The following is a 24378-nucleotide window of genomic DNA, read 5'->3' on the forward strand; positions in this document are numbered from 1 at the left end:
AGTTAGGATTACTTAGAGTGATTCGTTATAATAGTCCCTGTGGATACGATACTCGGTTACTGATTATTTGCTACAATTGCACCGTGTTAGTTGCGGTATTTGTTGCTAAGAAATTAGTGATCACCTTCCTTGATTAAATTAGTTAGATTTCTTGTAGGTTCGAGTGACCAAGGGCAGTGAAGCTTCAAAGCAAGCCAAGTATCAAATCTCCACTTTGAGGTGGGCTATATTTTGGTAAAATGTATCTTGAGTTATATAAGCTATGATATTTCATGAAAATATTTGTTTATTCAATATAAATGTTTTTATGTGCGTTCTGTATTGTTTAATGCTCGCATAAGCATCGATCGAGATTCTCATTTGTGTACACAAGGTTAGTAGCTCGGTGGGTTTATCACCATCGTGCACTAACAAAGCTAAACAGGCGATATAAGTGTGCTCCTGGACACGTTCCAAGCACAGATGATGATGTGTTCCATCTGGGTAACGTCCAGGTTCACTTAAGCGGCGGTAAGCGATCCGACGGTGGTTAAAGGCCTGAGATCATAAGCAGCGAGTAACAATCGAACGTTACATGGGGCCCTCAACGTGAAAAATGTTTTGTCATGCTTAGAAGTGGATTCCTATTTTTAAAACCTTCTGAGTTATGATTATGATATTAGATAAATTGCTTTATTTAATTATTTCATAAAATATCTTGTAAACTCCTGTTCACTGAGTACACTAGTACTCAGCCCAAATTCTTTTCAAATATTTTCAGGGTAGGCGGTTGGCGTGCACGGTTCTGAGCTGGGGAGTATTTCCTGATTCAACCTACCATATATTTCTTAGTTATTCCATCCAGTATTCCTAATTAATGAATTGTCTGTCTATGATGAGCCGAGACTCACTTAATCTATTCCGCTGTTTATGTTTAATGATATGTATTGGACCCGCGAAACTAAACCTTCTGAATTCCTTTCGTTATGCTATTCTCCTTATTTTATTATTAATCTCTTTCACCAAAATAAGTCCATATTATTATTATTATTATTATTATTATTATTATTATTATTATTATTATTATTATTATTATCATCATTATTATTTTTCTAAAGTCGGGTTGTTACAGGAGATGTCGGCCGCCCATTCCGCGTCAAAGCACAAGAAAGGAGGGCGGCAGAAGGCTATGACCTTCAAAGAGAAGGCGCCGACTCCTATGCCGGAGGAAGGAAGAGCCACTCGGCACACCTACACCCTGGAGGAGACGGATCTTATTGTCCGTGTTTGGGCAGAGGAGACCAACGATGCTATCCGGGGTGCCGATCAAAATGGAGAGGCCTATTGGGGCCGTATTCTAGAGCGGGTGAACTCCCTCCTCGGCGTCGCCTTCAAACCCCGCCAAATAAAGGGACACTTCGCCTGAGTGACTGCGGATGTGGTGAGTTTTCAAGTCATCCCACTGTGGCTTTCTTACTCATTGTGGTCCCCCTTCTATCAAGTCAACTATCAAGTCACGCCCACTGTGGATGCTCTTATAGAAAATCTTCACACCACTTTAGAAGGGAGAAAGAAAGTTACGGAAAGGAAGGAATATCTTTTCTCCTACCATACAACATTTATTTATAAATTTCAAAAAACATTATTATACTCATCTAAACTTACAAGGAGATAATGACTTCTCCTTTTAAAAATTATGTCCGCATCTTGTGAAATTAGTTTTCCAAAAGACAATAATATCACCTTCATCAATCATTTTTCACCAATGTGACATTTTTAGATGGTCTCCAACTTGTATCAACCTCTCATTAGATGTATTACATCTTTTAGTTTGAAGAAGTGGAACATTCTCCTATTTTAAAACTTTTAATAAGGACATCTTTAATTGCCTCAAAAAAACATAATCCATTGATGAATTTTCTTCATTAGGATTCTGGGCTTTCTGGAAATCATTCTGACTAGTAGTAGCCATGAAAGTATATGATATTCCATATTTTTGAGACATTGTCTCCTGGTCTTTGAACCTTGACAACAAATGCTTCTTCATTTATTCAACATAAGTCTATCATTTTTTCTTTTGATAGAGTGTCTGATTGCATCTTCAGTTTTCTAGAGATATGCTCAAATGGAGAGGACGGCTTTTTTCCTAGTCCCAATCGAACTTGTTTCTCATATTCTGAAAAAAAAAATCTTTTATTTTGCACATGGTATCTAAGCCATTATAGCCTTTTTGTTTCAGGATTTTCTCTCATCATTTTATCCCAAAATTTTAAATGAGAGAATCTTTTGATACAGGAGACCATTTCTTCAGTATAACCAAAATTAGGTGTTCATTTCCATTTTCATGGAATTGAAAATTCTGGTAAAAAAATATAAAGAAAATATACCTTCTATGTAAAAATCTTTTTTGTTATTTTCCAAAAATTTTGGTGAAATCTTCACCCATTTTTCAGAATTTCTTTTAAGCTCATCCGATAAAATATTTACAGAAGTACCAAAATATTATCACCATTTGATGAACAATATTGGAATATCATGTTGATAAATTTCAGAACAAATTTTTATAAACCAAAAATGCTTTCTTTTATTGTTCTCATATAAAATAACTTTATTAAAAGCATCAATATAGTCCCAAAAATTGAGGAATAATATTATTACTCATTGAAGTGAAAATAATAAAGAAAAAATGGTGAACTTTTCTTTCGTATAAAATGCGGAAGAAGAAATGAGGCATTTAAAGGCATAAATTTTTGTTATCATTCATTTTCTCATGATAAATTTATCCATCAAAGTAAACGCACCATGAGTATTTTCCATTTGATTTTTCATTTAATCTATAATTTTTGATCTTGATCCCAAATCTTTAATTGTTTTTAAAATTTTTATTATATAATGGTGTGTTAATACATTTATATTTAAATCCTGAAATTGTAAATTTTTTTTATAAAATTCTTTCTCCTTCTATATTGTCAATATTATCCTTTTTTTGACATGTTTGACCAAGAATACATTATGTTATCATTTTTTTTTATCATATGTTATTAAAGACTTTTTTTAACCATATAATAAATTAAAATTAAAAACTATAAAATAAATAAATAAAGAAATTTAAAAATAAAGAATATAAAATAAAATCAAAAGATTTCGACTTTTATAGAATAAGAAAATAATAAGAGGTAAGAAAGAGAAAATAATTTTAGATAAAACTTTTATTTTGTATAATATTTAATATTAAACTATTTTTTCACATAATGTATCATCATATTAAAATTCTTACCATGATTTTTATACTGAATATTTTACCATTAATTAAATTGCATTATTTATTTAAAAAAAGATGATGATAAAATAGAGATAAAACTCGGATCATTTATTGTTATTATTATTACTAGTGTGTAACCCGTCGAATTTCGACGGGTATCATTTAGTGTTATAATTATATATAAAAAATGTAAAAATTAACACAAATAATATATTTATAATTAATAAATATTGTTCAATAAAATAAGTGCTAATATGACATAGGTCTACGTAACATATCAAGTTAAAATGAAAAAGTATATTAAAGAGAACTTTTATCCACCCTAACATGACTTAGTAAAACATATATTCGAAAAGTTGTCAAATGAACTTGAAAAATAATGCGTTATAATTAGGAATGACAATCGGTATGGATAGTGCCCTTCCATGCCTGTACCCGCGAGCGAAGGCCGTATCTATCACCCGACCCGTGATCCGCGACGGGTACTCTCTGCCACCCACACCCGTCACCCGCAAATACCCACCACCCATTGGGTACTCGCTTCGTATCTGCCACCTGACTCGTGACCCACGACGGGTACTCTCTGCCACTCACACCCGTCACCCGTAGATATCCGCCACCCGTGACGTCGATTATCCACTAATCCGCTACCCGCAAACTTAAAATATATATATATATATATATATATATATATATATATATATATATATATATACTACACATATTAAATGATGGAATAATATAACAGAAAAAAGAAAATATTTTATATAAATTAAAAACATTGCACTCATGTCAAAGCTCGATCATTTTTGAATTCCTAAACATCTATCTAAACATTGTTAGTGGCCCTTAATTTAATAAATTGCGCTACCTAAACATTAAAATAAAATAAAATAAAATATTGGCTTCTATTGAAGGGACTTTAAGAACTTTCTTGTTGACTGCAAGATGACAAACAGGGCATGTCTAAGAAATGTTTGGCAACCAAAACTAAGACATGATTTAACTAAATCACCATAATATCTGAATTGTGGTATGCTTCTGTTTCGAGTATCTTTTTAACAGAGTTTAATGAGTATATATCAGTAAAAAACTATTATAAAATTCTAATCAATTGAAAATATAGCATGATAGATAATATCAGATCTATTACAATATTTCTATGTGTTACAATAAGGGAAAAAAAAAATCAAACAAAAGCTTCTAAATAAAAAACATCCTCTGATTCACCTTTCCTGTGCCAATGGGGATAGACTCTGGCGCCAGCCTCATAAATAGGACTTAGGGAGTATGATCTACAATATCAGATTCACATGATAATCAAATTTGAATTAGTCACGTAATAAGATATAAATAGGTCTTCCTGTTCACAAGCCAAAATAACATATCAATTCAAAGGAATTCCAAGTATAATATTAAGATAATCAAGATTAAGCTCACATTTAGTGTGATAGTTTCGAACTAAATATGACCTTCATCCAATTATTTATACTGCCACCAACAAAGCTCTAGTCATCCATGAGAAAAACATAAACTGCTCTCAAAGAACTCGGTAGATAAGCATATATCAGTCCCTACAACTCGATTTATCAACTACTACATAAATTCTCACATTATTAATCAGATTTACAACCTAAACAAAGAAGGTACTTCTATCCTTGATTGCAGGAGAAGGTCTCTATAACTATTGTTTTCGGGAATAAAAATAAGAATTTGATAGACATCATACACTAAAAATGAATGATTCAATACTTTGGGCCAGCATCAACTAAAATCCTCTTAGATAAATGCTTCACTTATCATAGATAAATACTTTGGACCAGCATCAACTAAAATCCCATGTTCTTGCACATCTCATTCCATAGTACACACTATAACCTAATTTCAAACACTCAAACAGCCTGGCGAAACTTATAAGCACAAAAAATCAGAACTCATAAGCACACTCACACTCAAACAACCTGACGAAACAGATTTAAACATGATTCATAGCATGCATCAATCGCCAAAATCAGAACTCATAAGCACATAAAAAAAAAAAAGTTCAATGCAAAAGAAACACAGCAATAGAAGAAGAAGGTTACCTTGCATTGCAGCGTTAATAATTTTTACTAAGGAATTTATAGATAAAATTCTAGGTTATAAGTTTCCATTGTTAAAATTCTTTCCAAAATATATTCTTTCAAAAGTTAACAATCATTCTATAATTACCAGCAATCGAATCATTCTATAATTTGGTGTATCAGCAATCGAAAATTATTTAGCATATGATTAATTATTTTTGTTAAATCGGTGGACTAAAAAAACCAGCAAAAAAAAACTTACCAAAAAAAAAACCTTACCATGGTCGTGGCTTGGTGACGGGCTGGGGCCGATGGGGCGAATCGCCGGAGGAAGGAAATGTGTCGATCTCGGCGGTGGCCGGGGCGGCGAAGCGAATCGCAACGGGAGGCAGAATGAAGAAATTGGTGGAGTGGAAGGCAGATCGGAGCAGATCTCTGGCGATTGCGGCAGCGGCGGTGACGCGAATCGCGACGGAAGAGAGGGAGAAATTGCTACGCGGAGACAGGAAGAAGGGGCCGCGGTGGCAGATCGGAGTAGATCTCTGGCGATTGCGGCAGCGGCGGTGACGCGAATCGCGACGGAAGAGAGGGAGAAATTGCTACGCGGAAACAGGAAGGAGGGGCCACGGTGCCGAGTTGGGGCCGGAGTAATCGCCGCGGGAGAGGGGAGAGGCTGGTGTGGAGCTGCAGAAATAATAGATTAACGAAGGGGAGGGATTCACGGCGGAGGAAGGAGGGGCGGCGCTGATTCAGACGGGGGAGGGGAGAGTAGTGTGGAGACGGGGGCGGTTGAGGGGAATTGAATTTGGGGAGGAGAGATACTTAATTTTGTGTTTTAAGAATTAAAGTAAGATATGGCATGTAGGATATATTTTGCCACATAGGATGACTAATATTATGCCAGAAGCTCTAGAATTGCAGGGATTTTAAATCTTGAATTCTTAGATAGGCCACGTAGGACCCCGGATTAAGGAGAACGCAGGATTCCTTAATCGTATTATATATTGATTATTATTATTATTATTATTATTATTATTATTATTATTAATCTTTTTTTTTGGATAGTGTTTTTTTTTTTTTTTTAGAACACCATCATCTTTCTTCTTGAACCCTAATTCCCCTTCTCCCTCGTCTGATCTTCAATTCCAGAGTTTGGGGATACAGCAGCTGAGCAGCAGATTCAAGAAAAGGTATTTATGGAAGACGATTTCACCTAACATTTCTTTTTTTTATGGTGAAGATATTTAACGAGTTTTGTTGGTGTGATTACTAAAATCCATGTTTATGCGTAAAATTGCTGAAATCACGTCTGAAATTGTTGCCGAAATCATGTTTATTTAAATATGTCTGCATCTCCCGATTCCTACATTCTCGCATAGCCTCAGCGCCTCCGCGCGTTGAGGCGGCCTTTCGCCGACGAGGCGCGTATACACAAAAATCTTACAGAGGCGCACGTATTGGTGCGCTTCAGCGTCGCCTTGCCTTGAGGTGCGCCTCAAGGCGTCCGCCTCCAGCGATTTTCACAACATTGGCTCTAGAGAGTGTGTTTGGGTAAGCATAGACAGCCATATGAGGTGGAATCTTTTTGTATGTGTGTGTATAAATTGCTCAGTAGTAATCGAAGTGAAGCAGGAGTTATTTTCTTCCCAGTTTCATCATCTTATCTCCTTGAAAAAAGTCCTTATGTTTCTAATAGCTTTTACATGTTTTCTTGGCTTATAGTAGTTAGTTGCACTTTGCCCTCTCAAGTTTGTTTTAAAGATTAACTACTAAAATAGATGGACCCCATAATTTGTTCTGCCTTAATTGCAAATATGATGCAGTAGCAATATATATTCGAGCTTTGTTTATTAATTCTGAAGAATGTTGGATGATAATGTACATGCGGACTCTTGGGAGCTACGCCATAGTTGTGGTAATTTGCCAAGTGCAGTTTGTGCGAAGTATTGTCAACCTCATGGCCCATGCGATACACACAAGTGGGTTTTGGCTTGAAAGTTAACTAGTTTTATGCTGCATTATTCGTCCGCCTTGTATTAAGAACTGTAATATTTGAGGAATGGAGAGTTTCACCGCCATTGTCTGTGTGTTCACAGGATCTTCTGGGGGGTGCCTACTGAGATAGTTCTTGTGAAACTGCTGATGGATCGACCGCCTCATGATTATGGTGCTCCTATGTCATATGGACAGCAGCAAGCTAGTAATGCACAACAGCAGCAGCAGCAGTATGGTTTTCATCCACAGCACCAGCAATTTCCTCCATCTGTTCATGGCCCTCCTTTTATGCCCCCTCATCCTCCTGTACAACAATTCCCCTATCCTCGTCCAATGCAACAAACTCAACTCTATCCACATTTGCCTCCTCACCCTTATCAACAAACACCTTCTTTCCCTCCACATGTGCCTCCACATCTTCTTCCATCTCCTTATCCTGGGCCTTATGAGGCTGCACCACCCCCTGCTCCAGCGCCATCTGATCCTGAACTTCAAAAGCGCATCGACAAATTGGTTGAGTATGCTGTGAAGAATGGCCCAGAGTTTGAAGCTGTGGTCCGGGAAAGAGAGCAAGATAATCCTGCTTATGGTTTTCTTTTTGGTGGTGAAGGCCATAACTACTACCGCTATAAGCTTTGGATGGCAACAAGACCACTCATGGGCCCTTTTAACCCTCAGTTCCCAGGTTCGATGCCAGTGTTGCATCCTCCCAATCCCATGATGAGTCCAGCACCCATTAATGCTCCAAATGCTGCTGCTGCGGGATCTGCTCACCTGCAGCAACCTCCTTTTTCACCATTCTACGAGCAGCAGCACCCTCATCACTCTCAGCCGATGGTGGGTCATAGCCGTCCAGAATTTGATCAACCTTACCGATCTTTTAAAGGTCTATCTCGACCACTTCCATCTGATGTTGAGATGGAGATGAATGGTGTTTTGAACAGTCTCACTGGTACAAAGGAGTCGATAAAAGGTGCCAAGACTTGGTTTATGCAGAGGGCTCCATTTGCTCCTGGCCTGGCTGAGGCGCTCCGAGATAGGGTATTGTCCCTAGATGATTCTGAGAGGCAGTTGCATATAGTTTATCTTGCCAATGATATCCTCTTTGACAGGTAGGTTCTGATTACTTCAAGATACTGACTTCTCTACTACTTTGTCATGCTTGATTAAATATGTCCTTGTTGCATTTATCAGATTGAATATCATTGCTTGATTACTTATATCCTTGCGGCATATATTAACTTACTATCATTCCATCTGCTCTCCATTAAAAATGCTTTACGTTGCTGAATTTCATTTTAAAAATTGATGAATAAATAACAATGTCGACAATGATTTGGAAGTCTCTATTCTTGTAATGTTCTGAACTTTTTTGTGTGATGCACTCTTCATAAACCTTACATGCTGTAGAGTGGAGAAGTTTCCTATAGATCAAGATCAACTGATTCGAATTAGGAGTGACAGTTGAGCAAAGTATAGGTTGTAACCACCATGGCTGACTGTAGCATGCATGGGACAGCTTCTTGCTATCATATATTTACGTCTTGATTTCTGGAACATACAGCTTGCAGAGACGTGTCAACCCGCAGGAACTCGACAACGAGGCGCTTGCATTTAAGCCTGTCTTGGGTTCTATGCTTGCGAAGATATACCACAACCTGCATAACAAGGATGAAAACCAGTCACGTCTTCAGAAAATCTTGCAGTTTTGGGCCTCCAAAGAAGTATATGACCAAGATACAATCTATGGGCTTGAAAGTGACATGCTGAGTGGGTTACCGCCGAATTCTTTTCCAGGTGCTCATCCTGACGCATCAGGCGATCGTTCTGCTGCTACAGGTACTCCCGCTATCTGTCTTTTTCTCTAATGGAATATGAATCTGTTAAAATCTGTGGGGCCTATAACACGTCTATATGTTGTCTTTACTAGCATTAGTAAACTGTTGGGTATGCTGCATCTTTTACTTCTCTCTGTTGTAGGGATGGTCCGGACGCAAAACCATATGCAATGGCAGCCGGATAAGCAGAGCTCCATTACAAGCATACCCAATCAAGAATTTGCAGATAAACTAGTCCCTCCTGTTTCATCTTTACCAAACCAGCAATTCCATCTTCCTTCAGCTCCTTCTGGTGGGTTCACAGGATCAATGCCTGTGCCATCTGCTGTTCAACCGACAAATCTACAAACTGCACCTGCTCCCGGAAAAGTTGGTGAAAAGCTTCCCCCGTATCCTTTGTTCCCACCCGGTCTTATTCCAGGTATGGTCAGAAAGATGCAGATAGGCAGTGGGGTACCTTACTCCCCAATGAGCCCTCTGGATATCCCAACCGTGATTCCACCTTCAAATATATCACAATCAGAAGTTCTCGAGAGAGTCTCAAAGTTCTTTAGGGAGATTGGAGAGGTCAACCCTTCAGAAGGACCCATGAAGTCATCTGAATCAAGGGGCGATGATGATGATGATGATTATGAATATGAGAGAAGATCTCCTTCCCGCAAGGGAGGAGCCTGCATCCCCCCGCCCCGCAGCTTAAATGTTGACCCAGATACTGGGACCCTTCCTGATGGAAGTGTAGAAAGAAAGCCCGGATCGAGCAGTTCTGGAAGATTGGGACTCGGGGCAACAGCAGATCCAAACGAGCCAAGTCAATATGACGATGTCTACTCTTCTTACAGGAAACAAAGAAGTACAAACTACCATACGTCCATGAGTGCAAGAGCTGCAGCAAGGTAGATCAATGATGTTATACTTGATCTCGTCTGGTAAAATTGTGTGACGTGCTTATATTTCCTCGGGTTTTTGATGAAATCTATTGACCCCGGTGTTGTGGTGGCCTGTGTTCTCTTTTGAACTTACTGTATCAATGGAATTTAGGTTGTAACTCTGATTGATTAATGTGAGAATGTAGTATTTGTGCTGTTGTAGCTGAACACAAATCAGGTTTTCCTTTTCTTGGTAAAGCCAGTGCTAGATCACTTTTATTTGTTGGCCTTTTTGCTAATTTGAATTTGGAATGTTAGGCCTCTGTATTTTCATTGAATTAGATCAAGGCCTTATGTGCTAAAAGAGATATTTTTGCGTGAGATTGTTTTACCGTAAAATGGGTTAAGATTTGAATTTAAGTTTGTACTATTAAATGGTATGGATCTTGATTTGTCCCACGGTGAGATGGTCTCGCATGAGTTTTGTGATTTTAAAATCGAGTACAAATACTCTCTTTCTAGTATTTGCCTAAATTACTTGTGACTAATTTATTGAAGGGTTAATTATCTATAAATTATTGAATTTTCATTGACTTTTGATTTTGCATACAAATTTAAAGTGTAGCGTGGTAACTATTGAATTATTAATTTAATTTGATTTAGTTAACAAAATAAATTTTAGTAAAATTTACTATTAACACGACTAATTAAATAATTGATGTTACATTGTTACATTATTATTTTGGGAATGAAATGAAGTCTGTATGGCACATTGCAGCCACCATTTGGAAATGTGCAAAATCATATTATTCCGCTAGAAATATTAAGTGTAATATTTTGTTGTAATCTTGATCGGGAGTATTTTTTAAATTTTGATGAAAGTTCTATAACTTAATATACATTTTTATAAATGATGGCATTTGGAAAATTTGAAGTTGTAATATAACTTTTGATGGATTATTTAAATTTATAAGTAAAATAACTTCTTTTTTTCTCTAATAACTTTTGTTTTAGCTTCTTTCTATTGAATTTATTGATATTGAAATCAGGCTTTTTTCTTTTTATTTTAATATGTAAAAGAAGTTATATATATATATATATATATATATATATAAATGAATAATTAAATAAGTAAATTTAAAGATCGTGCATGAATCATGATGAGCTCGATTCCAAATTTTTTAACCTTAGAATCTTAGATATTAATTATTGTATTGTTAAACCAACACACACATGCAATATTGAATGGGAGTTGAGTACATAAAGTATGAAACCACAATGCACACATGCAATATTGAATGGAAGTTGAGTACATAAAGTATGAAACCACAGTGCAAATAGAGTTATATATTGCATATAACACTATATTTATATTAATTTTTGCACATAAACCATATAATAGGAATTATTGATTGCATTTTTGGTGGTCTGATACGTGGGAATGTGGATAATGTATTTATTATAATTTATTTGTAATTTTAATGTTAATTTAATATATTGTCCTAATAATTGTGCATAGGATTGATATAATCATTAGTACTCTAAGATCAATATTTTGTTTCGTCTGAAGGAAAAATAGTCAAGAATCAAGATAACAGTACTCCCTTCATCCACAAAAAATAGCCTTAAAAGAAAATGGGATGGATTTTAATAAAAATAAGTTAATATTAATAATTAATTGTATTATGAGTATAGAATAAGACCCATTATATAATAGATAATTTTTAAAAATAGAGATAGACTAATTTTTATGGACATCTCAAAATAATAAAAATGGACTATTTTTTATGGACAAAGTGAGTAATATTTTTTTATTTTTTATTTTCCCAAAAAGACTCTTCTTTAAAGTTAAAGATAGCGAAGAAGAAAAATTGAAAAGTCTTAGTACTAAACAAAAAACTCATTTTTTTTTTGAAAATATAAAAAGAAAAAGGAAAAGTAAAATTGAAAAACCTCAGTAGAAAATAAATGGGAATTCAAATCATGAGTATCTGAGCTAACAGAAAATTCATCAGTTTGCAGAAACAAAAATAAAACTCCATCAAATCCAACTATTCCACGCACAAATGCTGTAAGCACAAATCACCAATTGCATCTCAAAATTCATGCTCGATTCATCCACAAACGCCATCTCGATTCAATTAGGGTTTTCAGTTAATTCCTGCAAATCTCACGTTGCTCGGAAGCTTCAAATTTGTCGATTGATGACCACCGCGAAATCCAAGTGGCGGTGGATTGAAGAGCAGAGCTGAAGAGAGCGAGCGAGAGGGCTTTGAGAGAGAGAACAGCATATATTGTAGATGGGGTGGGGTAGGGCGGTGTACGAGGGTGTGGTGGTGGTGGGGTCGCTGCTGCTGTTGGGATGGGGCGGCTTGTGGTTCCTGAACCGGCGGCTCTACAAGGAGTATGAGGAGAAACGGGTTTTGGTTCAGATCATATTCAGTGTTGTTTTCGCCTTCTCTTGCAATCTCTTCCAGCTTGTCCTGTTCGAGATCATTCCCATTCTTTCGAAAGAGTAAGCAGTTAGGTTATTGTACGTAGTGTTTTCCCCCTTTTTTTTGTTCTAGAGTTCGTTTAACTCTTCATTTTGTAGCATGTGTCAATCTGCACCTTTATGTAGTTTATTGGGAAATACCTGATTGTGAAATGCTTCGTATTTCCCGTGTTTCTGGTGGAGTAGTTTTAGTTGGAACTTGTTACCTACTCTTCGCGTTTACTTTGGAGGATTAGCCTAGATAAATAAAAATGGTAGACTAATCCATTGTTTACTAAGATGGGTTGAAACTTTGGGATATCTCAAGTCCCTTGATAATTTCTATCATTTGACCTAATTTTGCTTGATTCATATCTCATTGAAAGGGTGAGATCGGAGAAATCCTAACAATGAGGATAAAAATACTCAATCATGTATCTTGTTATTCATGAAAAGTAAACGCCCTATTAGTGTATATTGAAGCTGAAAGGTGTAAATTAAATTTTGGCTGCGAACTGAAGTTGCTATTGATGATCGTTTGGATACTGCACATTTATATGAATTTTAGACCTTGGATCACTGACTACTGAGGGGGGGGGGGGGGGGGTTACTAGGATCCCCAAATTCAGATCACATACTCTTTTTCGGAACTAGTGAGCGGGTTTACTAGGATCTCACTGTGAATGTAATGAAGAGCTTTGGTTTAGTTTGTATGAATGTGTGATAAGTGGTCTCCGTCTTCACAAAGGCCTTTGAGGAGTTTGATCTGATCTGGGATTGTTTCATCTGCTGTTGTCTGCAGGGCGAGATGGATGAATTGGAAGGTGGATTTGTTTTGTTTGATAATGTTGCTCGTGTTCATGTTGCCATACTATCATTGCTATCTGATGCTTTCGAACAGTGGTATGTTTGGCAGCTTCTAATAAATTCAGCATTTGTTTTATCTCCATTTTATTGCTTTTATTTCAAACATGTGGTGATGGAGGGTGAGTGATTTTGCTTTCGCCGATGGTGAATGTGGGTGGGTGGGGGTTGGGGGAGAATAACTTTTATTCCTTGCGCTATTTTCATTGTACATACATATAGAGGCTTCCAGTTATCGTTCTATTATCTGCTTTTGTTTCAGGTATTAGAAAGGAACGGGCCTCGCTTGGTGCTTTTTTGTTCTTATCGGTTTATCTTTATGGCTTCTGGCGACTGGGTATTCATTTTCCAATGCCGTCTCCAGATAAAGGTTAGGATTTTGTTTGATGGTGCCAAGGGCTTCATAGTATATAATCACTAAACACCTTGCTGACCCAGCTTTTGTTTTTGGAAAATTGAAGTGTTTGGTTCAATTACCTCATCATTTTGTTAACTATGTTAAACTACTGTTCTCCTTCACATGTAGCTACTTCATATCTGCCACTGTTTGCGCTTTCGCTCCATATAGTACGGTGTGAAAACATAAAGCGACTTGTTACAATATATTGCGTGTGTGATATGTTTTTATTATTTATTATTTATTATTTATATTTTTTATTTTGTTGTTCTTTTTTGTTCTAATGATTTTTCTTGTCAGGATTCTTCACTATGCCTCAGCTTGTGAGCAGAATTGGGGTCATTGGCGTGACTGTCATGGCTATACTTTCTGGTTTTGGAGCAGTCAATTTGCCTTACAGTTACCTTTCTCTCTTTATTCGGTAAGAATTGTGCGAGATATGTGGCTTGAATTACTCAATAATACTGGAAAATCTGAATCTCCTTTTGCATATTATCATTAGTTTGTCCCAGGTGCCAAATAGAAATTTGGAAGTTGTGAGTGGAACCTTTTTTTTTTGATAAATTAACAATTAAACAAAGAAATTTAAAGACTGCGCCACAGTGGACTCGAACCCAAGACCTTTAGCCTTAAGCATTAACCACTCTACCGCTAGGCCAACACACACACACTGTGATTGGAACCTTCTTTCCTTTTTGTGTGTCTGTGTGCTTATTTGTATTGTTGTGGCTAATACTTCATGGTAATTTTATTCTAGATTTACTCGGTAATATTAATCAGCTAAAAGGTCTTGGTTAACAGCCATAGAACAACAGCATATATTTGTTTTGTATTGTGCTTCCTGAACATCTCTAAGGGACACCACTGTATTGTGTCTTAACCTTCAACAGGCTTCTTAGCTGTTGGGACTAATAATATTGGTATGTCTTGCATACACATTAGAGTTCCACTCATAGCTCTTTTTAAAGAATGTTTTCTCTACTTCAGAAGTTTGTACCTTGCATATATTATTCTATGGTTCTCAGCACAGTAATATAATGGTTTAATGTATTTCATTTTCTTTCTAAATGAAGAGAAATTGAGGAAACAGAAATTAAGGGAATCGAGAGGCAGTTGATGCAGTCAATAGAGACTTGCATTTCCAAGAAGAAGAAGATAATTCTTTGTCAAATGGAGATTGAGCGAAAACAAGGGTCCGAAGAGGTTCACTTACCTTTCTACGTATTGAATATGCTACATTTTTTATTTTTGAAATCTCATTGTTGACAAGGGTCCGAAGAGGTTCACTTACCATTCTACTTATTGAATATGTTGTATTTTATTTTTGAAATCTCATTGTCGGGTTTACTTAATATTGTTTTCCCAAAACCCTTTTCTAGTTTTATTGAGGGTGCTTTTTCCTTTATCATATTTTCTTGTTTTATTCTACTACTGCTAGTGGAATTTCGACAACAATAACATTTTTGCTGCTTTTCTAGAAAAATTATGAAATATGCTCTTTAAGATCTTATTCATGGCCTATGAGTCTAACTGCTGGTAAAACTTTAATGTGACAGAAATTAAACAATAGGTCCTTCCTAAAGCGAATAGTCGGCACTGTTGTTCGATCTGTACAGGATGACCAAAAGGAGCAAGGTTAGTAATTGTGCACATGTATTAGGGTGTTAATTCTTTGTGTTTTGTTTTCTTACTTTTCTTGTTGTTGATTCTTTCTTTGTGTAGATATCAGAACCTTGGAAGCAGAGGTACAAGCTTTGGAGGAGCTCTCAAAGCAACTTTTTCTGGAAATCTATGAGCTTCGCCAAGCTAAGGTAGACTAAATGCTTGTGTCTTTTCCTGTATGTTTCAACTTGAAGATTCGGCAAGAGTAAGATTGAAAGCAATTGTGGACTCACTTTTATTTTCTTGTGAAATCGTGTTCTCTTTCATCTCTCTTTTTCAGGAAGCTGCAGCATATTCTCGAACCTGGAAGGGTCACATGCAGAATCTCTTAGGCTATGTTTGTTCGATATATTGTGTATATAAAATGTTAAAGGTAAATGTGACTCATAATATGCTTAAAAAGTAATTTGACTCGCAGTGTTTAAAATTTATCAAGACTAATCATCCAGGATATTCCTGGGTACTGACTGTTGAATTATATTTGTTTCCTTTATTGTGCAGTCTTTGCAAAGTGTTGTATTCAAGGAGGTAATAATACGACTGGTTCATTTATCACGGCATCCACCTCAAATTTTACTACTATTTCAGAGTTGAAAATGTTTTGGTCTAATGCCAATACTTGTTTCAGGCTGGTTCCGTTGATCCCGTTACAAGAACAATCAGCATCTTTCTGCAGTTTTTTGACATAGGCATCAACGTAACTTTATTATCACAGGTCAGTTTTTCCTTGGCATTGCTTCGACAACTTCCTCCCATTTCTGTAGCATGCTATGCTTATATATCTCAAATATGAAGTGTCAAATCATTAGATAACATTTAGCTCTTTTGTCAGTCTACAGCAGAATCCTTCTTATTTTGTGATGTGTGTAAAGTTGGGGAAGATATCAAAGTGAAAACCACCTCCTGAATACAGAGGGGATCACCATAAAATGCTTTACAAGAATTGAAGTTTCCTGACTTAATATGTTTATGGAGATCAGTTAGCCTCAAGAACAAACCTAATTACCTTAACAGTTTTTGCTTTATATAATGTTTTCCCTCATGCTGTGCAGTACGTTTCCCTTCTATTCATTGGGATGATGATAGTCATATCTGTACGGGGATTCTTATCCAATTTGATGAAAGTAAGTTTTACTCATGTTCTTATCAAATTTGTGTTGCACCGTGTTTGAATCTTATACTGTAGTATCACTTCGAGCTATTTCATGTTCTCTGTCGTGATACTTGTTGGTTTGTGTAACGAAGTGGAACATAATCCTTGTGATTCATAATCAAACAGGCTGGAATCAACCCCTAAGCAACTTTATTGAAGAATACTAATCTAAGTTAAATGTTGCAACTGCAATCAAGTTTTGCCAAATTAAGACTTTTGGTTGACTGATCGTAGTATCTTGTAATGCTGTGACCTAACTCTATGGCATTTGTACAGTTCTTTTTTGCTGTATCGAGAGTTGGGAGTGGATCTTCAAGCAATGTCGTCCTTTTCCTCTCAGAAATAATGGGAATGTATTTTGTTTCTTCCATATTATTAATTAGGAAAAGCTTGGCCACTGAGTACAGGTATAATTTCTTACATCAAACTTTTCTCTTTCAGTCAATCATAGTTAGTGGAACACTGGAGCCGTTTGATAAATGCTGGAATCTCATAAACCGACCTTTTCTCATTCAGTCGAGCTGGCTGTTCTGAGCATTGTCGCCCCACTTAGGATTGTTTATATCCCTTTCTTGAGTTCATCCTATAGGGAGTTAGATACTGTTTTATTTTACCTCAACTTGACTGCTTCTACATTGACGCTTACTTTTCACAGTAGCTCCTCTGATACTTTCGCTTGTTCTAGCCTCGATTATGGAGCTTCATGTTTCTTGTTTTTGCGATGTCTGATGTGGTGGTTGTGTTTCAGGATGATCATAACAGATGTGTTGGGTGGTGACATTCAATTCGACTTCTACCATCGTTGGTTTGATGCAATATTTGCAGCAAGTTCTTTCCTCTCTCTGGTTTTGCTCTCTGCTCATTACACTTCTCGCCAGGCTGACAAACATCCCATTGATTAATTTTTAGTATTATTTTTCCCATCTTTTTTGTTAGATTTTTCTTTAGTATGGGTTTATGGAATTTTATATGCTCAAAAGAGTGGTTGAATTGGAAAATATTCACTTTGCATATAGTGTTTTAATTTCTGTATGACGTTTGAGATTTGTTGTGAGAAAAAAAGAAAATAAATTGTGTTTGATAGTAATTACAATTCATGAACTTGTTACTAAATGAAAATATATATTTCCTCCCAATTTTCTGACCTGCTATATTTCTTATCCAACTCTAGATTATTTTACTCTGTGGCGCGAACTATCTGAGACTTAAAAAGTTTAATCAAATTGCTACCGAGCCTCCATTAAATATATAGCAATTATCACATTGAATTTTAAACTATTTGTTTAGTCTGAAAAATCTTTCAAACTTTTAAATTTTTTAATATAATACCTAAATAATTAACACTGTACCAAAAATGTCTCCACTAATAATTTTGGTTGATAGAATGCTGACCGGCTAAATTTTTGAAAAGTACATATTGTCATATGAATTAGCACAGCTTAGCTGCTATACTAGCATTCTGTCGATCAAAAATATTACTGTAGATAATATATTTTTGATACAATGTCAATACGTTTAAATTTTTTATTGATATTATTGAAAATTCGGTACATTTTTCAGAATTAAGCAAATTTTTAAAATTTAATATGATAATTGGCCTTAAATATAATATACCGTCTGTCTCTCTGTCTATAGATACATATGAAATGGATCAAATAACTAAAATCTATGTGAAATATGGTAATTTATAAAAGGCAAACAAAAGGAACATAAACAAAAGCAAAGAAACTTAAAAACTCGTGAAGATCAAAGCTTGATAAAGACAAGAGAGGAAGAAGAGTACTTGCATATATAAAACATTGAAAAGTAAAAGGATTTAGCGGATTATACTTTATCTTACTATATAGGAGTATTATAACTTTACTAGTATTCTATCAGACGTGATCAGGCTGAACCATTTTTTGCCAAATTGAATAGTAGGTTTTATCCATTCTTTCTCAAAATCAAAAGATAATAATAATAATAAAAAAAAAACCTTAATAGTATAATTTTTTTGGGGTTATGGCCAAAAAATACATGAACTTAAAAAAAAGCTACAATTTTCACTTGAACTTTCAATTAAGTCAAAAAATACATGAATTTATATTTTTGTTGCAATTTTCACCTAAGCTTAACTTTCAACAAAATTGAAGCTTAATTGATAGTCGAAATTAGGTCAAATATGTTAAATTTTGTTTTCTTAGACCTCCGAGCTTCTAAATACTCATCATCATCAGAAGTTAGACCAAAATCAGGGAAGTTCCGATTGTCAATTAAGCTCTAATTCAGTTGAAAGTCAAACTTAGGTGAAAATCGCAACAAAGATATAAATTCATGTATATTTTGGCTTAATTGAAAGTTCAGGTGAAAATTGTAATTTTTTTCAAAGTTCGTGTATTTTTTGGTCATAACCCCAATTTTTAATTTTTTTTTATTTATATAAAATTTGTCTATTTTTAGCGTAAATAACAAAGTTGCACTTATTTAATAGATTTGTAGCTTCATCTCACTATTCAACATAGTTGTCGAGCATCGATGGTTAAACATTCGTAGAAAATGCACTTATGTATTCAACCATTACAAAATTGAACAATCAGTGCACTAATAATCGACATAAAGGTAAAAGGTTCTAAATGTGTATAATTTATATAATTTGGAAAAATACCATTTTCACCCTAATACAATAAAACCTCTATGAATTAATAACCTTAGAACCTAAGAATTTTATTAAATTAGAAAAATATGAATATATCAACAAATTAATACTCTCTTCGTCTCCAAAAAATTTCTTAGAAGGGAGGAACACGAGTTTTAAGACAAAATTGCTGAGTGTATTAAAAATGGTGAAAAAATGTTATACTCCCTCCGTCCCAGCTTTTTGTATCCACTTTTAGTTGTATTTACAACTAAAAGTGGATACAAAAAGTTGGGACGGAGGGAGTAATTAATAATGATAGTGGTAAAAAGATGGTAAAATTAGTATTGTGAGTGCTGAAAATGTGAAAAATAAGAATAAATAGGGTATTACTATTGATGAGGTAGTGTCCCGAAATAGATAACAAATTATTAGAGGGACTATCCAAAAATGAAAACATAGAAAGTTACTTGAATGACAGAATGAGTAATTTATTAAATTTAGATCAAGTTATAATGTGTTAAAATAAATGTGAGATAATGTTTTAATGTAATTAAAATTACATAAATTCATACCTATTTAATTAATTAAATTCATATATGTATGTATCAATTCATTACAATTAATCAAATATTTTAACAAATTACCATAATATTTGTAATTTATAATATTTCAAAATTATTAATTTATAACATTTGCGAGATTTATATCTTTGTAAAGAAGTTCTTTTAAAAAAGTATTACTAGTACTATTATTTTACTTTATTAAAATTGATAAATTTTTAAATTGGCCGAAGTATAGAAATGAGAATATGCGGCGAGAGTGGTCCAGTGTGAAGACAAGACGTGGATTCATGCCATTCCCATATCTTTTTCTTCATTTCTCCAACTTACAAACCAAATTCAAAGCTCCGAAAGCTTTCATCAATGGCGGTAGCTTCGCTTGCAATCGGGCTGAGAACGGCGTTCGTGGTGCTCGGATGTCTAGCCACCGCCACTGTTATCTACACTGTCGTCACCGATGGCCTCCCTTTCCGCAAAGAACTCCTCACCCCGTACACCTCTCTCTCTCTCTCTCTCTCTCTAGATGTTCAACTGTAGAGTCTACCGATGAAGAATTGAGAGAAAAATAATTAGTTTGTCTTTCTATGAAGAAGATGTGACCAAAGATGGTTGCACTTACTTACGCCACTAATCCAAATGGAGCTAACTAAAGTCCAAATATGAAATACTATGCATTTTTTTTATTTGAGGGTGAATACACGAAAATTCAATTGTTCTCATTTTTCACACACACGATCGTCAATTACTTCCAAATTTAACGGACGATGTAGTTGGTTGTCTATGTCAATTCAACTAGTCACGCTAACATTAATTTGGATACAATTGACAATAGGTGAAAATTCAGAACAATTGAAAGTTCGTGTATTCAGAAGCAAAAATTTTAGCTCATGTGGGAAACTAGAAGTCAATGAAAGTGCATTTAGCCACAGTTATTCTTTTCCTTTTATTCTTGCTTAAGTTCTTTCTTGGACAAAATTCTTGTGAAATAGTAGCATTTGATGCTCTGATTTCTATACTATCTTGAGCTCATAATTCATTGCCCTAGTCTAGCCTGATTAATATGTTTTTATTTTGGTGTTTTTATACTGTTAATTATAGCATCTTGTATTTTGTTTTCATTATTTTGAATTTAGAAAGAAAAAAATGACAATTTAGCTTACTGGTAATCATCTTCATTCATGCAGGTGGATGGCAGCAACCTTGGTTGATTTCTATATCAACATCCTAGTCATAGGGGTATGACATTCTCTCAAATTGGGTTCAAGATTGCTTTTTACTTTTATTTTTACTTAAAAATATCAGTACATATCTATGAGCTGAATCCAAGGGTGGTGAATGGTGAACTATGCAATAATGCAATATGATGTTGGAAATGAGTCTAAAGAAGGAGAAGAACTAGGTTCCGTGGCACCTTAGACTAGATGATTCAGGGCTTGGGACGCACTTATTGCTTCTGCTTTCGACTTTCTTATGAATGCATATCATTCTGTTGTTTCGAAAACTTTGCAAAAATCAGGGTAAATAGAAAAGCAGATGTTTATGTGCAACCTCTCATATTATGTATATGCTGCATTATGATCAGGTGTGGATAATCTACAAGGAATCTAACTGGATTTTGTCTGTAATCTGGATAGTTTTGCTTATATGTTTTGGAAGGTATGGTTTGATCTTGCTTGTTCCAGTTCCATATTTTTCTTGCTCTATTTGCTTATATGTTTTGGAAGGTGTTGGTATTTTGATCACTTGCACATCCTCTCTTTTCCTTAGCCAAAAATGTTAGTCGACAGTGCTAAGCTTTAGTTTTCACCTTTGCAGCATCACCACGTGTGCCTACATCGTTATGCAGTTCCTAAAGCTGACTCCTCAAGAATCACTCTTAGATCCTATATACTTTGTTTTGCTCACAAACAAGAAAAGGTGAGTAGTTAATCATCAATTACTTGAGATCATAGAGTGCTGATTAACTCTATTTTGAATTCGAGTATTGGCTAAAGTTTTTTAAAAAGGGTCGAGGAATAGTCATATCTGTTATTGCTACTTACAAGTTATGCAAGAACTTAAATGGGGGAAACTAGCTAATTGTCTGATTTTTCTTCTTCATCCGTAGAAATTCTTGTGTTCTGTTTCTCTCTTCTCTTGAGGTTTAGAACATATACCTAGTGAAGATTAAAATGTGGCACGACCATTTTCCATCTTGTCTCCTTCTGTACTGCATGTGTAGAAGTGGCAAGTAAACGAGCTTAATACTAGCCGACTAGAGCTTGGCTCATTTATATATTCAGTTGTTCAAGCTCAGCTTGAGCTCGACTTGAGCTTCTATTTTGTTGGTCGAGATCGGTTTGCCACATGATTACTAAACTCGAGTTTGGCTCGTATGATACTCGATAAAGTCGTATTCGAGGTTGAGCTTGAGCTTGGCTCGTTTATAAATGATGTTCGAGCTCGAGCTCGTTAAAAGCTGGTGAAAGGCTTGACAAAAATTTAAAGTGTGCTCTTGATTATATTTCTCTGCATATCTTGCTTGTGCACTAGCTCAATTGAAGGTTCGTGAACAAACAAATTTGAAGATGTTTGCGAGCCCAACAAGCCGAGCACCGCTAGGCTTGAGCTCGAAATCAAGCCGAGCACTGTCGATTTTTGAGTTGAGCCTCGAATAGTTTGCGAATAGCTTTGTTCATTTACAACACTGTATAGAACAACACTTGTGTTGTTCTAGTTAGTAAACACCTTCTTCAATATGTGCTATCTCAAGTGTTTGCTGATAGTCAGTGTAATTTCTAGGGAGGAAGTGGAGTCGAAGAAGAGTATACTATCCGTTGTAAGCGCAAGGGTTGTTTTCTGCGTTTTGGGCTGTCTTATGCTGTCTACTTTGGTGTACACCATCTCCACCGATGGATCTCCATTTCGCCAAGGGGTTTTGACTCCGTAAGTCTCTCCCCCAACGCAAGCTCTACTCATGTATTTTTGATCTATTTACAAGAAAATTATTCTTTGCCACCAACTAAATATTTTCTTGAAAAATTCTGCAAAATTAGGTGATACTAACCTGGTTTTGGTCATCCATATCTCTATCACACGTTGTGAACGCTTTGAGCCACGGCTCATTGCTCATTAACTTTCTTACAAATGCGCGTTAAGACTGCAGGCGTAGTTTGAGTTTTTTTCATCATTTCTTGCATTAATCCTATGTTTCGATATCTTGTCTGTCTGCTGAAGGTGGCTGTCAGCGACGCTTGTTGATTTCTACGTTAACGTGATTGCTATATCGGTAAGCATCGCTGCAGAGAGTTGTTCCAACATGGAGTTTTCATTTGAATACTGTTTGGATATTTGGTGTGTTGTTTAAGGTTTGGGTGGCGTATAAGGAATCAAGGTGGACAAGAGCAGCGTTATGGATCATTTTGTTGATATGCTTGGGAAGGTATGGCGACACCGATTTCAAAACGTTTTAATAATGACTCCACAATTGAAACGACATCATTTTGTGGACTTGTTACAGCATTACGACCTGCGCTTATGTTGCCTTACAACTTTTCCGTATCTCGCCTCAAGACCCCGTCTACCTCGTCCTCTTCAGCTCCAGCAGCAGGCAAGTTCATAATACGCGTCTAGAATTTTGATTATGCTATATTTCATGTTTCACTCGGATTCAATTGTCGCGTAGCCTACATTGTAGTTTACGCGACTGAATCTTCCCGAGCATTCAACAGATCTTTTCTTGACGATGGTAGGGCAGTAAACGGCTATGAAGGAACACCACAGACGGAAACATATACTAAGCTTGTTAGGTGAAAGAGAAATTTTGAATAAGATATAAAGGTCAAGATAAACGCATAAGCTTGTGGCGAAGAATTTTTTTTTCATGTCGATGTGAATAATAATGTGTATCATTTGTGAAATATAGATGTATGGAAAACTATTAATGTAAAAAGCATCGCATATTATTTTGTTTGTATTGTTGACTTTTAAAAAATGTTTTTAAATTCTTACTTTATGTTAATTATAACAAATTTTATCATATACAATGTGAAAATTTGACCATACTCCCTCGCGTACCCAGAAAGGGTAAATTCAATCCATCATTTTCCTTGATTATTGCTTGAAAAATCGAACTAAATAATTTGGATTAAGGAGAAGGGTATGAACAGTTTGACATCATTTTTCTATGGAATTCTAAAATTGGACACTTATTCAAGAAGTGGTGGAATACACCAATTCAACCATTACTCTTAATCTCTCATAACAAGCACATCAAGAATCAAAACTTCTAAAACACAATCAATTCAATCGGGAGTGATCTAAACAGACAATATCATAGTTTATGCCACAGGATTTCAAACCAACACAAGTTTGATGTCTCTCTTAGCTACTCTACAGTTGACAGCTTCTATACTACTTGTGTCAAAACACTCTCCCATTGGTTTCTCAACTTTTCAAGTAGAACCGATTAGTAAACATAAATTAGAACATGATCAGTAGCTACCTCACTCACAAAACAGATTAATAACTGTGATTGCTTATAGTTTCCATGCTCATTGTATCCATAAATGGACTGATTAATTTTGAACTCGTTTGATTGATTATCCATCAAAACCCTATTTTATCAGTTCAATTGCAATTCCACTTTCATTAACAGTAAAAACCTTCCC

General features: G+C 35.5%; 3 protein-coding genes and 1 long non-coding RNA gene across 8 annotated transcripts; 3 read left to right on the top strand and 1 right to left on the bottom strand.

Annotated features, from left to right (window-relative positions):
- Positions 1 to 4335: 4335 nt before the first annotated feature.
- On the bottom strand, positions 4336 to 6228 carry LOC131010951 (uncharacterized). Its single transcript, XR_009096709.1, has 2 exons — positions 5584 to 6228; positions 4336 to 4536 (listed from the first exon to the last, which is right to left on the bottom strand). It is a non-coding gene; the product is annotated as an uncharacterized LOC131010951 (long non-coding RNA).
- Positions 6229 to 6331: 103 nt separating this feature from the next.
- LOC131010950 (uncharacterized) lies at positions 6332 to 10284 on the top strand. 2 transcript variants are annotated; one of them, XM_057938657.1, is made up of 4 exons: positions 6332 to 6494; positions 7401 to 8411; positions 8864 to 9138; positions 9280 to 10284. In XM_057938657.1, exons 2-4 carry the CDS (start codon positions 7447 to 7449, stop codon positions 10032 to 10034), a joined length of 1995 nt encoding a protein of 664 aa, XP_057794640.1. In that variant the 5' UTR covers positions 6332 to 6494; positions 7401 to 7446; the 3' UTR covers positions 10035 to 10284. The 2 variants fall into 2 exon arrangements, with proteins under 2 accessions (XP_057794640.1, XP_057794641.1); XM_057938658.1 differs by having other exon boundaries at positions 6393 to 6855.
- A 1684-nt stretch (positions 10285 to 11968) lies between these two features.
- Positions 11969 to 17639, top strand: LOC131010952 (GPCR-type G protein 1). The gene is made up of 13 exons (XM_057938659.1): positions 11969 to 12518; positions 13279 to 13379; positions 13603 to 13710; positions 14038 to 14158; positions 14811 to 14940; positions 15294 to 15372; positions 15460 to 15548; positions 15680 to 15772; positions 15901 to 15927; positions 16028 to 16114; positions 16452 to 16523; positions 16829 to 16959; positions 17301 to 17639. Exons 1-13 carry the CDS (start codon positions 12304 to 12306, stop codon positions 17452 to 17454), a joined length of 1407 nt encoding a protein of 468 aa, XP_057794642.1. The 5' UTR covers positions 11969 to 12303; the 3' UTR covers positions 17455 to 17639.
- Positions 17640 to 19941: 2302 nt separating this feature from the next.
- LOC131010953 (uncharacterized) lies at positions 19942 to 23628 on the top strand. 4 transcript variants are annotated; one of them, XM_057938661.1, is made up of 9 exons: positions 19942 to 20220; positions 20914 to 20965; positions 21312 to 21385; positions 21545 to 21646; positions 22511 to 22654; positions 22946 to 22997; positions 23077 to 23150; positions 23229 to 23318; positions 23461 to 23628. In XM_057938661.1, exons 1-9 carry the CDS (start codon positions 20093 to 20095, stop codon positions 23519 to 23521), a joined length of 777 nt encoding a protein of 258 aa, XP_057794644.1. In that variant the 5' UTR covers positions 19942 to 20092; the 3' UTR covers positions 23522 to 23628. The 4 variants fall into 4 exon arrangements, with proteins under 4 accessions (XP_057794644.1, XP_057794646.1, XP_057794643.1 ...); XM_057938663.1 differs by having other exon boundaries at positions 19969 to 20220; positions 23406 to 23628; XM_057938660.1 differs by having other exon boundaries at positions 19969 to 20220; positions 23440 to 23628.
- The last annotated feature ends 750 nt before the right edge of the window (positions 23629 to 24378 follow it).

Source organism: Salvia miltiorrhiza, chromosome 2 (assembly GCF_028751815.1).
Source record: "Salvia miltiorrhiza cultivar Shanhuang (shh) chromosome 2, IMPLAD_Smil_shh, whole genome shotgun sequence".
Taxonomy (NCBI): domain Eukaryota; kingdom Viridiplantae; phylum Streptophyta; class Magnoliopsida; order Lamiales; family Lamiaceae; genus Salvia; species Salvia miltiorrhiza.

Bases quoted from the DNA above. Each gene is read 5' to 3' on its own strand.
- LOC131010952 (XM_057938659.1), top strand. From the start codon at position 12,304: ATGGGGTGGGGTAGGGCGGTGTACGAGGGTGTGGTGGTGGTGGGGTCG. The intron at 14,159-14,810 runs GTAAGAATTGTG...TTCTAAATGAAG, and splicing joins TACCTTTCTCTCTTTATTCG to AGAAATTGAGGAAACAGAAA. The intron at 15,549-15,679 runs GTAGACTAAATG...TCTCTTTTTCAG, and splicing joins ATGAGCTTCGCCAAGCTAAG to GAAGCTGCAGCATATTCTCG.
- LOC131010950 (XM_057938657.1), top strand. From the start codon at position 7,447: ATGGATCGACCGCCTCATGATTATGGTGCTCCTATGTCATATGGACAG. The intron at 8,412-8,863 runs GTAGGTTCTGAT...TGGAACATACAG, and splicing joins AATGATATCCTCTTTGACAG to CTTGCAGAGACGTGTCAACC. The intron at 9,139-9,279 runs GTACTCCCGCTA...TCTCTGTTGTAG, and splicing joins CGATCGTTCTGCTGCTACAG to GGATGGTCCGGACGCAAAAC.
- LOC131010953 (XM_057938660.1), top strand. From the start codon at position 20,093: ATGGCGGTAGCTTCGCTTGCAATCGGGCTGAGAACGGCGTTCGTGGTG. The intron at 20,966-21,311 runs GTATGACATTCT...CATTATGATCAG, and splicing joins TCAACATCCTAGTCATAGGG to GTGTGGATAATCTACAAGGA. The intron at 22,998-23,076 runs GTAAGCATCGCT...GTGTTGTTTAAG, and splicing joins TTAACGTGATTGCTATATCG to GTTTGGGTGGCGTATAAGGA.